Raw genomic sequence first — 16,997 nt, forward strand, 5'->3', positions numbered from 1 at the left:
CACTACTACTGCCTTTAAGCAATAGTATCTATCAGTTTATTCAATAGCCATCAGTAACAGTTTACAGTGACATGTAGGTATTTGGAATTGTTTAAATTTTACCTAAATCTGGGGCTTTTCCACTAAAGTTCATGGATCTCCAGAAATCATATGTATAATTTATGCTATACACAGTTTTATTAGATTTACAAAGGAAACTGTGACCTTACAAAAAGTTTAAAACTTACTCTAAAAGATACAGTAAAATCTCTTAAAACTATTTATCGATCTTTTCTCATGATGAATCAAAAACTATATTGCATAGAAAATCATGAAGTTTCTCAAATAGCAATGCATGTGGGAAGACTGCATACATGAGACAGTGGCAGCTACTCAAATTGCTCAAATCACTTTTGTGTTAATAATCACTCATATGACAGACATCTTGCTAAACACTTAGGATAAGGTGAGAGGAGAAGGGAGAGATAATACTTTCCCATTTTTGATGACAAGAACACTCCTGGCCTCCTCTATCCCCTCAGCCACTACACGCTTTCTCCTGAGAAAGCTGCTGGCAGCAAGGAAACATTTGCCTTGTTCCTCATGTTAGCAATTTAATAGCAGCAGGCAATACCTGGTCTAGCAGTTTTATAACTGGATGGGTAAGTTTTTTTAATACTAGGGCTCAATATTAGGATACTACAGATATAATGCAGGTGTGACATTTCTCAGGATCAGCTTTGCCAGTTTTATAAAGGTATTATTTTAGCCTCCACCTGCTGACCCTTGAATAATTTCTCATCTGGTTTCAAACCCATTAAATTCCAATGAAAGACATTAGTAACCAGTATTCCTAGTTGCTTACCTAACATTCCTTTTTCCCTTCTTTCTTCATAACATCCAAGTAAAAGATCCAACTTTGCTTAAAGCTACATATGACGCGGTAACCAAGTTATGGCCAGTACAATTTAAACAAATGACTGTTAAAATGAAGGCTTTGAACCAGGCACATGTAATCCCAGCAGCTGGGGATGCTGAGGCAGGAGAATCTCGAGTTCAAAGCCAGCCTCAGCAAAAGCAAGGTGCCAAGTAACTCAGTGAGACCCTATTTCTAAATAAAATAGAAAATAGGGCTGGGGATGTGGCTCAGTGGCCAAGTGTCCCAGAGTTCAATCCCTAGTACCCCCCCGCCAAAAAAAAAGGTTTCTTTAAAAGAGAGACTTGTCCCTCATACCTTCTTCCACTATTCTTTCCTGCTGCCAGGGATATGGATATAAAGTGTAGAATTCCAGTAAGCATTTTGGATCATGAGGTGACCTTGCAGATAAAAACCAGGAACTAAGAATGAAGGAATGGGAAGAGAAGAAATTTGGTTCCATAAATACACTTCTGGGCTCCATCCATTCATGGATGGTCAAGTTTCTCTTATGTGAAAAGGCAGAAGAAAGAAATGTTCACCTTGTTGAAAACATTATTAGAAGCATGGTACTAGAAATTAACATTTCTAGTTTTAAAAGATTATGCCCACACTACAGATGAGGAAACTGAGGCTTAGAACAAGTTAAGCAAGGTCATGATTTATACTTCTAGTAAAGCAAATCAGAATTTGATCTAGGGGCTGGGGAGATAGCTCAGTCGGTAGAGTTCTTGCCTTACAAGAACAAGGCCCTGGGTTCGATCCCCAGCACCCCCCCCAAAAAAAAAAAAAAAAGAATTTTTTGATCTAAATCTAAATATGACTATGTTATATTAGAGAAACTAATAACTCCTAAAATCCAAGACTTGAAACTAAAATACAAAATGGTAATAAAATTCTGTTCACCATTCTTCCTTAACATGCTATATATACTTTTTCTGGGGGAGACTGGGACATTAAAAAAAAAAAAAAAACAGATGATGTACTTGTCTAAAACAAAAAGCAAACCAATGATTCATATTTATAAATAACTGTATTTTTCTATGTTCCTGATTTAATGGTTAAAAAAAAAAGTCCTCTTTATATAAGTTTGTTTCTAATCACTGTTGGCAGGATGCTAAAACGGAAGTTTTCACTGAAGACTGAGACAACAAAGACTGTGTTTTAACTAGACATATAGACCTTAATGCAAAGTTTTCAGAAGATATGGTTTTAAAGAACAAAAACATAACAAAAAAGTCTGACATGTTGACACAACATGAAAAAATAACTTCTTCAAGATTTGCCTTCATACCACAAACTGGAATACTGGAGAACATATAAGAAACAATTGTCTGCAGATGCTGAGCAACAGGCAGCAAAGGATTGAATCCTGAGAGAAAGAAAAGGAACAAGGCAAGGCCTATAAACAACCAGGCATTCTGACAGCCAGCAACATAGGGAAGGAGACAGCAACAGAATTTGGCAATCTCACCAAGTTAATGAGGAAGGAGCTACACAGAAAAAAAATACCAGAAACCTGCCTGAGTCCCTCTGAGTCTATGCCTGAACACCAATCTGCACACGGATACAGTGAAACTTCACAAGGACAAGCATAGAACAACTACTTGGGAATTGTTGGAGTGCCAACCGACCAAAGTGAACAGAGCTCTTCAAATATCTGGGACATTCATTTGAGATCCTGAACAGGTCAAACTCTAGTAATGAGGCTAATTTTGCCCATGAAAAATGACCTTTAAGACTGGTCTGGGGACCCATGTGGAACCTCAAGACCCTTTCAGGAGATCAACAAGGTCAAAACAATTTTATTAGTAATATTAAGAGGTTATCTGTCTCAGAATCCTTCTCTTAAGAATATACAGTGGAATTTTCCAGAGGTTATCTGACATGAGATGCTATAAAAGACTTAATGAAGGAACAGAAATGAGACTTCGGCTGTCTTTAGTCAGACACCAAAGAGGTTCACAAAGAATGTGAAGCACTGACAGACTTCTCATTATTTGTTTGGGAAGAGACGTTATTTTTCATAAAACTGTTATTTATGTTAACGTATAAAAATATAGTTATTATTTATTTTTAGTGCATAATCAAATAAATACTTTAAAATTCCTTGTAAGACAGATGCGGTGGTGTGTGCCAGGATTCCTAGTAATTCAGGAAGCTGAGGCAGGAGAATCACAGCTTAGGGAGACCCTGTCTCAAAATAAAAAACAAGAAGAGATGGGATGTAGTTCAGTGGTAGAACAACCTTGGTTTCAATCCCCACTACCACAAAATAATAATGATAATAATTATAATAAAATTAAGTTCCTTATCTATAATTCCTGACATGGTAAATGATAGGTATAAAAATAAACAAAAGATCTTTGGAGTTGTCAATTTAAAGTTGTACTAAGACCAAAATCAAGACATGGTACCCTGGAACAGGGATTTCCAAGCTATAGCAAGCAGGTCAAATGTGGGCTGCCATCTATTTGTTAAAGAAAGATTTATTAAAAAAAAGAAAGAAAGAAAGAAAGAAAGATTTATTGACACAAAATGATACCAACTCGTTTACACATGTCTATGGCTACTTTTGCACTACTATGACAAAAAAGTTGAGTGGCCACAACAGGATATTTAACGAAGTCTTAGAACTCAACAATGAAAACACAAACAACACAATTTAAAAATGGACAACAGACTTGAACAGTCATTTCTCCAAAGACATATAAATGGCCACTAAACACACAAAAAGAAGCTTAACATCACTAAACACTAGGAAAATGCTAATTAAAACTATAATGAGATACCACTTCACATCCATTAGGATGGCCATTATCAAAAAACAAAAAATAAAAAAACAGGAAAGAACAAGAACTGGCAAAGACACAGAAAAACTGAGGTTTTTCTGCATTGCCAGTAGTAACGTAAAATGGTACAGCTGCTATGGAAAACAGTATGGTGGTACCTCAAAGAATTAAACAGAACTACCATTTCCACTTCTGGACATACATCCAAAAAAACTAAACACAAGGGACTCACTTAGAAATCTGAACACCAGTGTTCATAACTGCATTATTTGCAATAGATAAAAGGTGGAAATAACCCAATGTTCACTGACAGATGAATAAACAGAATGTGGTATAATCACACAATGGAGTATTTCTCAGCTTTAAAAAGGAATGAAATTGGAATACGGTATGCTACAACTGGGATAAACCTCAAAAACCAAAGTAAAATAAGTGAGACACAAAAGGAAAAATGTATAATTCCACTTATATGATGTACCTAGGACAGTCAAATAGATACAGAAAATAAAACAGTGGTTGCCAGAAACTGAAGAGAACAGGGAATAGACAGTCATTATTTAATGAGCTTGGTTTTGGATGATGAGAAGTTCTGGAAAGGGATAGTGATAATGTTACACAACAGTGTGAATATACTTAAAGCCACTAAACTATGCAGTTAAAAATGGTTAAAGCAGTAAATTTTATGTTAATATATATTTTACTGCAATTTTAAAAATTCACCATCTCAGCATAGTAAAGAAAAACCATATGATATCATGTCATATGAAAATGCATTTGAGAAAATATAGTCCCTACTACAAAAATACCAGTCTCAGGGCACCAGGAAGAGAAGGGAACATCATAACATGGTAACATGAAGGGTGACCTTAGCTTTTGTTTAGGAAGGACAGTTCTCAACAGAAAGCTGGAAGTATCAACCAGAAGCCAAGGATTTGAAGAAGTAAAGGACTAAAGCACCCTTAACAAGGCAATCATTCACAATATGAAGTGACTACAAAGGATGATTCTTTCAACCCACAAAAGCATCCATAAGATGCAATCAGATATATCTTATAAAGCCAAGTCCAGTGAATAATGCCTGATCACCAAGAAAGAAATGGCAATTATGAATTTTCCTTCTTTCCTTACCTCTTCTCCATTCCCATACTACCAAGTCTGACAAAGTCACAAACACTAAGAAAGGACCAGCAATATCCCAAGAGCAAGGAGCACATCCATCACCAAATTTGTCTCTATGTGATATGCTCCCCCAAAATAAACCAGATCTCCTTGGATAAATGGCTGATTCTAGAGGGAGAGTAAAAAATCTTATACCAGAAAGAAAAGGGTTCAAATAATCATGGGAACATATCAAAAAGTTACATAGTTTAAAAGGACTCCCAATGGCCAAACCTGCAACATTTGAGCACTGAAACACTGATGATTCAGTTAAGATTATAACCTATTCAGTTAAACTGGAAATTCTAATTGTGAATAAAGTGAAAATTGAATGAGAAATAAAATACGCAAAGTACCTCTCCACAAAATACTAACTGCAAAAGTAAAAGAATAACTCTCCTCCAGTGTAGAAGCTTGGTAGACAATTGCTTAATTATGAGCTAAGAGTAAACATGACCACTAATGGGACAAAATGGAATTCATGGACTACACCTGCTAGGATGCAATGGAAAGGGTACTCTGTTACTTGTTAGTTTTCCCAGTAATGTGTAGCCTAAAGTGACGAGTGAAAAAATATTGGAAAAACCCAAATTGATGGATATTCTTTTAAAAAAAAACTGGCCATTAGTCTTCAAAAAAAAAAACAATGTCAAGATACTGAAAGTAAAGGAAAAAAATGAAGTCATGTTCCAGATTAAAAGATAGTAGAGGGCTAGGGATGTAGCACAGTGGTAAAGTGCTTGCCTAGCAGACCTGAGGTACAATCCCCAGCACCACCCCAAAAAAAAAAAAAAAAAAAGAAGAAGAAGAAAGAAAGAAAAGTAGAGAAGTAATTACTAAATGCTATCTGTGATTCAAATTTTATTGGAACAACTGGTATAACCAGAATGGTATTATAGAATTCAGTGACAAAAATGTATCAACATTAATTTTCTAAGGGTGTATTTTTAGGAGGAGAATTATCCTTATTTATAAGAATGACATACTAATGTATTCCAGAGATACGAAATTATTTAGGAAAATAAAAGTTACAACAAATTAGAACAAATAAAATAATTTAAAAAAAATAAAGCACATTGCTTCTATCAGCTTCTAAAAAAAAAAAAGTTGTATAGTACTTGCAGCTCTCATCTGTGAGACTTTAAAATTCTTAATGAATTTCCCTGTTTCTAAACACTGTTTTTAAAATGCCTTCCTCAAAGCCCTGGGCTTCTCTAAGGTGGAAAAGTGCTATGTGAGGAAGGCCCTGAGTTCTTAATCGCTTTAATAAAAGTAGCTACACCCATGTTGAGAAGCAGCTCAGAGTAGTTATTATAAACCCAGCGTTTAAAGTCAAACCAACTGGATCAAATCCAGACTCCCATAAATACATGGTGTAGGACCTCAGCAAAATTTTTAATGTGTCTTAAGTTTTGGTTTGTTTATATATAAAATGAGAAAAAAAAATAGAACCTGCATCTTAGGAGGTTGTTACATGGATTACAAAAATATATATTTATAACTATTAAATTTTAAATTCAAACTCAGTGAGCTAATAAATATCCAATAAACATAATAAATGTGATTTATCTTATTATTATTTGTTCAGTACATTGGCATTCTGCATAGAATTTAATTTGAAAAAAACACGGCAATTAAAATACAATTAAATTAGAATACTCATCCAACTTTTAATAAGCTAAAACCTATTTCCATGGAGAAGCAATTTACTCTGGGTTTTACAGAGTAAAAGCACAGGCTCTGAAATCAGAGCTTGTGTTCAAATTGCAATTCTACCACTTACCTGGTGTGTGATCTTGGGCAAGTTACTTAATTTATCTAAGTCTCCACTTCTAAGACTAAAATAATAATAATAATAATAAATGTAAAGGTTGAAAGAGATGAGTGGGTAATTTGGTAATGTCTGTTATCTTAAGCCTTAAAATAAAAAAAAATTAGCAGCTATTGTTATTGGTAGTCTCTATATATTTAATAACCTAGCATAGGAACTGGCAAAATCCCATCTACCACCTGTTTTTTTAAGATAAAATAATTAGAAGACCTATATTCATTCATTTGTGCACTGTACATGGCTACTTCAGGGCTGTAATGACAGAACTACATAGCTGCAAGAGACCAGAAAGCCCACACAGTTTAAAGTATTTACTAGCTGGCCAGGCACAGTGGTGGACCCCTGTAATCCCAGAGACTTAGGAGGCTAAGGCAGAAGGATTGCAAGTTTCAGTCAAACTTAAAAGCTGAATATGGCTTAAAAGTTAAATAATGAGTATCTTAATTTAATTATACTACAATAGCTGAAACTTAGCAAGACCCTGTCTCAAAATAAAAAATAAAAAGGACAGGGGATGTAGTTGCCCTTGGATTCAATCCCTAGTACATTAAAAGAGTAAAATATTTATCATCTGGCTATTTCAAGTGAAGTTTGCTGGCTATTTCAAGTGAAGTTTCAAGTGAAGGACAATAAAAAACAATTAAAAATGCAATGGCAATAGAATGTGAGGATAGTAAACTGGTTTCCAATATGCCAATAAATTCAAGGCAGTTGACAAATATATGGTTGTTTTCCTTTCTCCAAGAAAGGTAAGCATTTTCTAAACTGAAAATGTTCTTAGAGGGTCTAAGTTAAAATAGTTATTTTTCCAAATAGAAGTACATATTTAAGAAGTGATATGAATACTCCATGCCTATAAAACTTAACCATTATTACTCCAGGGTCCCTCAATGCAATCACTAAGGCAATGAATTGGGCAATAAGCAAAATACAATTTTCTAAAAGTATTTCTTCAAATAAATCATACTGAAAAGTATATTTGAGAAGCAGCTACATAAAAGGAACTGTGAAAGGTACCATAAGAAATTCATAGAGGATAACATGACAAAGTAAACTCAAGATGCTTGCAAACTAGCTGAGTAAAAATTAATCTTTAAAATGTATTAGAGTTAAGTAAATTTCACTTTAATTTCTGTTTCTTTAAATTTTACATAAATAAAATAGATTTTCTCATTTACTTACAACCTATATTAGTTGAAAGATTACAAAGTTTTTGAATCTTTGAAAATTACCTGAACTGGATATTCACTAAATGAGGCTGGGACCCATCTGATTGCCAGTAAGTTTCTAGATTGTCATCTCGTAACTGATCCACTCCAAATCCTAAAAACACCAAAAGAGGCAATAAATTCCCATGAAAAAGAACTATATAAGCAAAACATGAAAATCTCACATATATTTCTCTAGAAATTTTGATAAGCAAAGTGACCAGAAATATAAAACTTGACCCAGAATTCTTCCACTTTTTTAACCATATTTCAGTGCAAGAAATATCACTTGCACATACAAAAGCTTACATTAAGGAAAATTTTTGATTCTTGGCTTCTTAAAAACACCTTCCAAGATACTTACTCTAAAGTCTGTGGGTCTGAATCAGTTTCTTATACTTTTTACAAGCTGATAATAAGAATGATCCCTATATCCTGCAAAATCCTTTAAAACTCTCAGATTCTATGAAGTTCAATATGCCATGCCTACTATAAGAAAAAGATGACTCAGAAATATTCTCAAAAGGCATGTACATTTTGAAACCAAGTGCTTCTGAATAATCAAAATCAAGTTTACCCAGAATCCTATATCCTCCAGACATTATAGATAAGTGAAATTGAACTATCCTGTGCTAGTCCCTGATCAAAACCATAATATTCAAACTAACTCTAGAAATGAGCCTGATTTAATGGTAAAAAGTACATTTTTAAAAAAAGAATAGATTTAATTTATATTTCATTTTTGGTTAAATAATATATTCATTATGGATCAAATTTAAAAGTACAAAAAGAAAATCGTGAATAGTCACTGTTCCCCTACCATTTTGTTCTCCTCTCAAACACAGTCAACATCAGTTTCTTGCTATCTTTTCACAGACACTACATACTTAAAAAAGCAAGTATTAGTTTCTCTTTTTACCCATCTCTTGGCACAAATGATGGCAAACAATATAGTTCTATATTATAGTGACAGGTTTTTTCCTATTTAACATATCTGGAAGATTATTCCATATCAATAAATTAATAATTATAATAATAACTGCAAACAGTGATACAACATTTACTATGGGCCAGACATATTCTAAGCATTTACAAATACTAAATCATCTAATATTTATTAACTCATACAATATTTAAAGCAGTTTCCATATTTTTAAAGGTTATACAGTATACCACCATTTGGAAATACCATACTTAAACCAAACCCTTACAAGACATTTAGTTTGTTTGCAATGTTTTGCTATCATAAACAACTCTGCAATAACACCTATCTATCTATAATCTCTAAATACATGTTACTATTTCTGGAGGATGGATTTCAAGGAACAGAATCCAAAGTCAATGAATTTTTTTTTTTTTTTTGTGGTGCTGGGGATTGAACCCAGGGTCTTGTGCCTGCCTACCAACTTAGCTATACCCCCAGCCCCAAAGTCAATGAATTTTTAATTTGATAAATCTTGTCAAAACCTCCTCCAAAATACTTCCTCACCAATAATGTATAAGAACATCTATCTTCTCTTCATGGCTAGTAAAAATTGAGATATTCTGAAATTTACACATTAGATATTCAACTTAGCATAAAAAAATTATCCAATAAGTTTTTATATTAATTACATGTTGAGATGATACTTTGGACACACCAAGACAAAATAATTGCACCTATTCTTTTTACTTTTTAAATGTGACTTCTAGATAATTTTAAATATATATGTGTTTTGCATTATATTTCTGTTGGACAGCACTGCTCTGTACTTATGATAAAATATGATCAATTTTTACATATTTATTAACCTGATAGGTGAAAAACTATTTCATATTTTTATTAATCATTTATATTTTTATATGAAATTTCCAATGGACATTGATCTTTCAACTGATTTTTAATCCTTATTATGGATATTGACACTCTTTTTGTTTCATGTCAATGAAATATGTTCTCTCCATTCTGAGATTTGTATCTTTAATTTGCATCTCCTGCCTTTACTGAATATACTAGTGGATAAGAGACGTTTTCCCAGAATGATTTTGTATTGATTCTGAAGTACTAGTTATACAGGTAAAGAGGTGAAGGATAATGTGACAGAGTACTCAGCAAAGACGAAAACTTGTGACAGCATGAATCAAGATAAATGGCATTTATTGGGAACTCTGGTAGGTTATTCAGGGAGCAAAGGATACACAATGTTGTGGAGATGGAAATGAGTCAGAGACATGAGAGGAGGTGATCACAAAGATTCTTGTGCACTAAACTAAGGATTGTAAATTATCTTGAAAATTATGCCAATCTACTGAAGAATTTTTAGTAAGTCAAGCACAGAATCAGGAAATTACAAGAACAGGATCTTTAGATAGATTTTTCAGCCCCAGGAAGAGAGAGAGTCGCCAGGGTAATGAGTGGCAAGTAGTGAAGCTATGAATAAAGGTACTTGTGGGAAATGTTCAGTTTTCTATTTCACCACTATACACTTACACTATAAAGATTGGAATTTTTAATTATTCACTGTATAATTCAAATTTGTACTACCCAATATGACAGCCACTAGTCACATGTGGCTATTGAACACTTGAAATTTGGCTAGTTCAAATTGAGACATGCTGTAAGGGGCTTAGTAAAGAAAGGTAAAATACCTCATTAACAATAATGAACTATTATATTTGAGATTAAAAACATTGTTATAATTAACTTTCCTGTTTCTAACCCTTTTAAATGTTAGAAAAAAATTACACATGCAACTTGCATGATATTTCTAATGGACAGTGCTACCCTCGACCATGCTTTTGACATTCCTTATGCAATATTGCTAAGGCTAAGGCTAATCTAGAATATTATCAGTTACATAAGTCATGAGATAAAAAGCTGTTCTGCTACCAATATAAAGAGTTCTAGGCCGGCATGGTGGTGCATGCCTGTAATTCCAGATACTAGAGGATGCGAGAAGATTGCAAGTTCAAGGCCAGCCTCCACAACTTAGGAGACCCTATCTCAAAATAAAAAATAAAAAGGAATGAGTATATAGCTTAGTGGTAGAGCACCCCTGGGTTCAATCCCCTGTACTAGGGTAGAAAGAAAGAAAGAAAGAGAGAAGAGAGAGATAACTAAATCACATGATTCTTCCTTAAGAGCTTCACAGTTAAATGTTCCACTAATTAAAAGTGGTTTTTGTTAACTAATTTTAATTTAGTTACTTGGCTAGTTTTTTTTATTCTTCATTTCCAAACTTTACTTATTTATCAAAGAATTTCATAAAATGGTATGTTTTCTTAAAAAGCAAAATAAACATTAAACAAATCTGAATGACTTATTCAGAATAAGAGAATTCCTATAACTTGACTCATCAATTTTGTTTCTAAGAAAAGTTTAACACTACAACTAATAGGTGTAGTCTCTTCAATAATTGATTGATCTAAATCTTTACCTCTAAGTATGATTACTAGCTTTTACTTCAATGTATCTCATAAGCAGAACATCTTACAAACATCTGCTCACATGTCAATGTAATGTCTCAACTTGTTTTCCAAAGCTTCCCACTCAATATTATATCTGAGTTGTTTTAGTCTAAACAAAAAACTTAAAATAATGACAGATCTGTGATATGCTTTGACAGATAATCATGATAATGCACACAGTTCACAGTATTGTTCAGACAAAATATTTATTTGAGGTACTGATACTCTAAGGCAATAGTTCTTACAGCGTGGTCCCTAAACCAACAGCATCATTATCACCTGGGAACTTATTAAGAATTCTAAACCTGCCACATCAGAAACTTTGAGAGCTTAACTCCTTTGAGAGTTTGTGTTTTAATAAATCCTCTAGGTGATTTTGATTATGCTAAAACATTAGAATTAGTAATCTAAGCAGGGTTTCTTACCCTTAGCACTACTGGTATTTTGAACTGGATAATATTATGTTTGGGGAGGTTGACACAGCCCCTCCCCACTACAGGATGGTCAAAACCTATCCCTTTATTTCCCCACAGTCAGGATAATCATAAATATCTCCAGACATTGCTAAAAGTCCCAGGGCAGGAAGAAGAGGGAAATGAACATCACCAGGTGTCCTAAGCAAAAGAAAGTCAATATTGATCAGTGCTTCTTGTTGCTTAGCAAATACACACTCTTCCCTCCTCGTCCTCCACGGGAAGAAAATGATTTTGTACTCCAATCTTACTGGAGCTAAATATTGACTTAATTTTGGCCAATACAATGTTAGTGAAAGTTGCCGCCTACACCTTAGATAGTGGAGTGCATATCTCCAGGATATACAAAGAACTCAAAACACTTAACACTGAAAGAACAAACAACCCCATCAATAAATGGGGCTGGGCTGGGGATATAGCTCAGGTGGCAGAGTGCTTGCCTTGCAAGCACAAGGCCCTGGGTTCAATCCTCCGCACGGCAAAAAAATAAATAAATAAAAAATAAATGGGGCTAAGGAACTGAACGGGCACTTCACAGAAGAAATATGATTCATCAACAAATAGATGGAAAAAAGTTCACCATCTCTAGCAGTTAGAGAAATACAAATTATAACTACATTGAGATTTCATCTCACTCCAGTCAGAATGGCAATTATCAAGAATACAGGGCGTTTCAAAATGGCAGACTAGAGGGCGGCTGCATTTCATGTTGCTCCAGGACTCAGGATTCAAGAAGAGGAGATATTGAGAGACCTGGGACCAACTCAAAGCCACCGGGTGAGTCTCTCCCGTTGGGGAGGCATCCCGGATGGGGCGGTAGTCCCGGAATGCAGGGAACTTTGTGAAGTAGAGTTGCCCAACGAGACACCCCTCCCCCCGCTGGAGCAGTGAACTCGGACAACTGGGAGCATCGTAGAGGAGGCCGCTCAGCACAGCGCTTGGACTCAGAGCGACCGCTCCTGAACACCTGGGGGACTGCCCAGAGGAGGAGGGGGAGGAGCGTGGCGGGTCACCTGGACTCGGAGTGACTGCACCAGGGCTACGGGCGGTTGTCGGGAGGAGGAGGTGCGCACTGAGTTGCTTGAACTCCTAGCTACCGCACTGGAACACTGGGTGGCTGCCCAGAGGAAGAGCAGTGCGGCGGGTCGCTGGGACTTGGAGTGACTGTACGGGGCGCCAGGTGGCTGCTCAGAGGAGGGGCCGCATAGCGAGGCGATTAGGTGAAGAGCAGGGTCCCAGGACCTAGGCAGCTTCTTGGTGGAAGAGCCGCGCAGAGACAAGCTGAGGGGCGGAGCAAAGGTTCCAGGACTATGGGCAGATTCTCTGAGGAGAGACAGCCTAAGAAGACTCGTCTGTGAAGGGCGAGGCTCCCAGGCCCAGGAGGTAGATCCGGGCCCTTGGGAACGTTGCAGAGGAAGGCAGCCCAGCCCAGGCGGTAGTTGTGGATTGAGGGGAACCTCTAGAACGGGAACTAACCAGAGAGACCTCCCCACCGGGTGAGTCTTTCCTGCCGGGTGAGGTTTTCCCACAAGTACGGTAAAATCAGAGACACAGGCCCAAACGGTCTTGCCTCAGCCTGCAGCCTAGTTCCCCTTTGGATGACCACTGGTCAACAAGTGGAGGCACCTCTGCCCACTAGCAGGGAATATACCCCACCTGAGGGTCACCAACCCTAGAGAGGCAGCTTCCTTGTGGAGCACCGCATTATCAACTTCCTCCAAGACTTCAGGCTACTGAAGGCTAAGAGGGGATATACTAGAAATCTTCAGGGACACTGTAAGTCAATAGAGGAAATCTGCAATATCTCAGGGGTCCACTGATACCTCAACAATATGAGAAAACAAGGGAAGAAAATGCCCCAAACAAATCTATATGTTACATCAATAAAATCCAATGACAGCATGGCAGAAGAAATGACAGAAAGGGAGTACAGAATGTACATAATTAAAATGATCAGAGAAGCAAACGATGAGATGAAAGAGCAAATGCAAGGCATTAAATGAGGAGATGAAAGAGCAAATGCAGGCATTGAATGATCGCACCAATCGACAGTTAAAAGAGCAAATACAGGAAGCAAAAGATCATTTTAATAAAGAGTTAGAGATATTGAAAAAAAAAAAAAACAAAAATCCTTGAAATGAAGGAAACAATAAACCAAATTAAGAACTCCATAGAAAGCACAACCAATAGGATAGAACACCTGGAAGACAGAACCTCAGATATTGAAGACAAAATATTTAACCTTGAAAACAAAGTTGAACAAATAGAGAAGATGGTAAGAAATCATGAACAGAATCTCCAAGAACTATGGGATAACATGAAAAGGGCAAATTTGAGAATTATTGGGATTGAGGAAGGCTTAGAGAAACAAACCAAAGGAATGAACAATCTATTCAATGAAATAATATCAGAAAATTTCCCAAATCTGAAGAATGAAATGGAAAATCAAGTTCAAGAGGCTTATAGGACTCCAAATACACAAAATTACAACAGACCCACACCAAGGCACATTATAATGAAAATACCTAACATACAAAATAAAGACAGAATTTTAAAGGCCATGAGAGAAAAGAAGCAAATTACATTCAGGGGGAAACCAATACGGATATCAGCAGATTTTTCAATCCAGACCCTAAAAGCTAGAAGGGCCTGGAACAACATTTTTCAAGCCCTGAAAGAAAATGGATGCCAACCAAGAATCTTATACCCAGCAAAACTTACCTTCAAATTTGATGTGAAATAAAATCCTTCCATGATAAACAAAAGCTAAAAGAATTTACAAAAAGAAAGCCAGCATTACACAACATTCTCAGCAAAATATTCCATGAAGAAGAGATGAAAAACAAAGAAGCAAATCAGCAAAGGGAGGAATTATCCTAAAGGAATTGTTAAATAAAGGAGGAACCAAGTCGTGTCAAAAATAAATAAATAAATAAAATTTTAAAAATGAACCAAATGACCGGGAATACAAATCATATCTCAATAATAACCCTGAATGTTAATGGCCTGAACTCATCAATCAAAAGACATAGACTGGCAGATTGGATTAAAAAGAAAGATCCAACAATATGTTGCCTGCAAGAGACTCACCTCATAGAAAGAGATACCCATAGACTAAAGGTGAAAGGATAGGGAAAAACATACCATGCATACGGACTCAGCAAAAAAGCTGGGGTATCCATCCTCATTTCAGATAATGTGGACTTCAAGCCAAAGTTAGTCAGAAGGGATAAAGAAGGACATTTCATAATACTTAAGGGAAGCATAAATCAGCAAGACATAACAATCATAAACATCTATGCCCCAAGCAGTGGCTCATCCATGTATGTCAAACAAATCCTTCTCAATTTCAGAAACCAAACAGACCATAACACAATAATACTAGGTGATTTTAACACGCCTCTCTCACCACTGGACAGATCTTCCAAACAAAAATTGAACAAAGAAACCATAGATCTCAATAACACAATCAATAATTTAGACTTAACAGACATTTATAGAATATACCATCCAACAAAGAACGAATACACTTTCTTCTCAGCAGAACATGGATCCTTCTCTAAAATAGACCATATTTTATGCCACAAAGCTAATGTTACCAAATACAAGAAGATAGAGACACTACCTTGTATTCTATCAGATCATAATGGATTGAAGTTAGAAATAAATGAAAGAGTAAAAAACAGAAACTACTCCAACACCTGGAGATTAAACAATATGCTATTATATGATGAAAGGATAACAGAAGACATCAGGAGGGAAATAAAAAAATTCTTAGAAGTAAACGAGAACAAAGACACATCATATCAAAATCTCTGGGACACTATGAAAGCAGTACTTAGAGGAAAATTTATTTCATGGAGCACATTCAATAAAAGAAGTAAAACTCAACAAATAAACAACCTAACACTACAGCTCAAAGCCCTAGAAAAAGAAGAACAGACCAACACCAAAAGTAGTAGAAGACAGGAAACAGTTAAACTCAGAGCTGAAATCAACGAAATTGAAACAAAAGAAACAATACAAAAAATTGACAAAATAAATAGTTGGTTCTTCGAAAAAATAAACAAAATTGATAAAGCTTTAGCCACACTAACAGAGAAGACGAGAGAAAACCCAAATCACTAAGATTCGGAATGAACAAGGAAATATCACAACAGACACGACTGAAATACAAAACATAATTAGAAGCTATTTTGAAAATCTATACTCCAACAAATAGAAAATTTCGAAGACATCGACAGGTTTCTAGAGACATATGAATTGCCTAAACTGAATGAGGAGGACATACACAATTTAAATAGACCAATTTCAAGTAATGAAATAGAAGAAATCATCAAAAGCCTACCAACAAAGAAAAATCCAGGACCAGATGGGTTCTCAGCCGAGTTCTACAAAACCTTTAAAGAAGAGCTCATTCCAATACTCCTCAAACTATTCCATGAAATAGAAGAGGAGGGAACCCTCCCAAACTCGTTCTATGAAGCCAATATTACCCTGATACCTAAACCAGACAGAGACACATCAAGGAAAGAAAATTTCAGACCAATATCCTTAATGAACATCAACGCAAAAATTCTCAACAAAATTTTAGCCAATCACATACAAAAACATATTAAAAAGATAGTGCACCATGATCAAGTGGGTTTTATCCCAGGGATGCAAGGTTGGTTCAACATAAGGAAATCAATAAACGTCATTCACCATATCAATAGACTTAAAGTCAAGAATCATATGATTATTTCAATAGATGCAGAAAAAGCATTTGATAAAATACAGCACCCCTTCATGCTCAAAAAACTAGAAAAAATAGGGATAGTTGGAACATTCCTTAACATTGTAAAGGCCATCTATGCTAAGCCCATGGCTAATATCATTCTAAATGGTGAAAAACTGAAAGCATTCCCCCTAAAAACTGGAACAAGGCAGGGATGCTCTCTTTCACCACTTCTATTCAATATCGTCCTTGAAACTCTAGCCAGAGCAATTAGACAAAAGAAATTAAAGGGATACGAATAGGAAAAGAAGAACTCAAACTATCCCTATTTGCTGATGATATGATTATATACTTAGAGGAACCAGGAAATTCCACCAGAAAACTTTTAGAACTCATAAGTGAATTCAGTAAAGTAGTGGGATATAAGATCAATGCACATAAATCTAATGCATTTTTATACATAAGTGATGAATCTT

General features: G+C 35.5%; 1 protein-coding gene across 1 annotated transcript in view; it reads right to left on the reverse strand.

The window, feature by feature from the left end:
* The window catches only part of Anapc10 (anaphase promoting complex subunit 10), an 89,651-nt gene that overhangs the window by 57,993 nt on the left and 14,661 nt on the right, over positions 1–16,997 (reverse strand). Inside the window, exon 3 of the mRNA XM_047566381.1 lies at positions 7,909–7,999. Within this exon, the coding sequence (XP_047422337.1) occupies positions 7,909–7,999 (91 nt within the window). The remainder of the gene's footprint in view (positions 1–7,908; positions 8,000–16,997) is intronic.

Source organism: Sciurus carolinensis, chromosome 10 (genome assembly GCF_902686445.1).
Source record: "Sciurus carolinensis chromosome 10, mSciCar1.2, whole genome shotgun sequence".
NCBI lineage: Eukaryota > Metazoa > Chordata > Mammalia > Rodentia > Sciuridae > Sciurus > Sciurus carolinensis.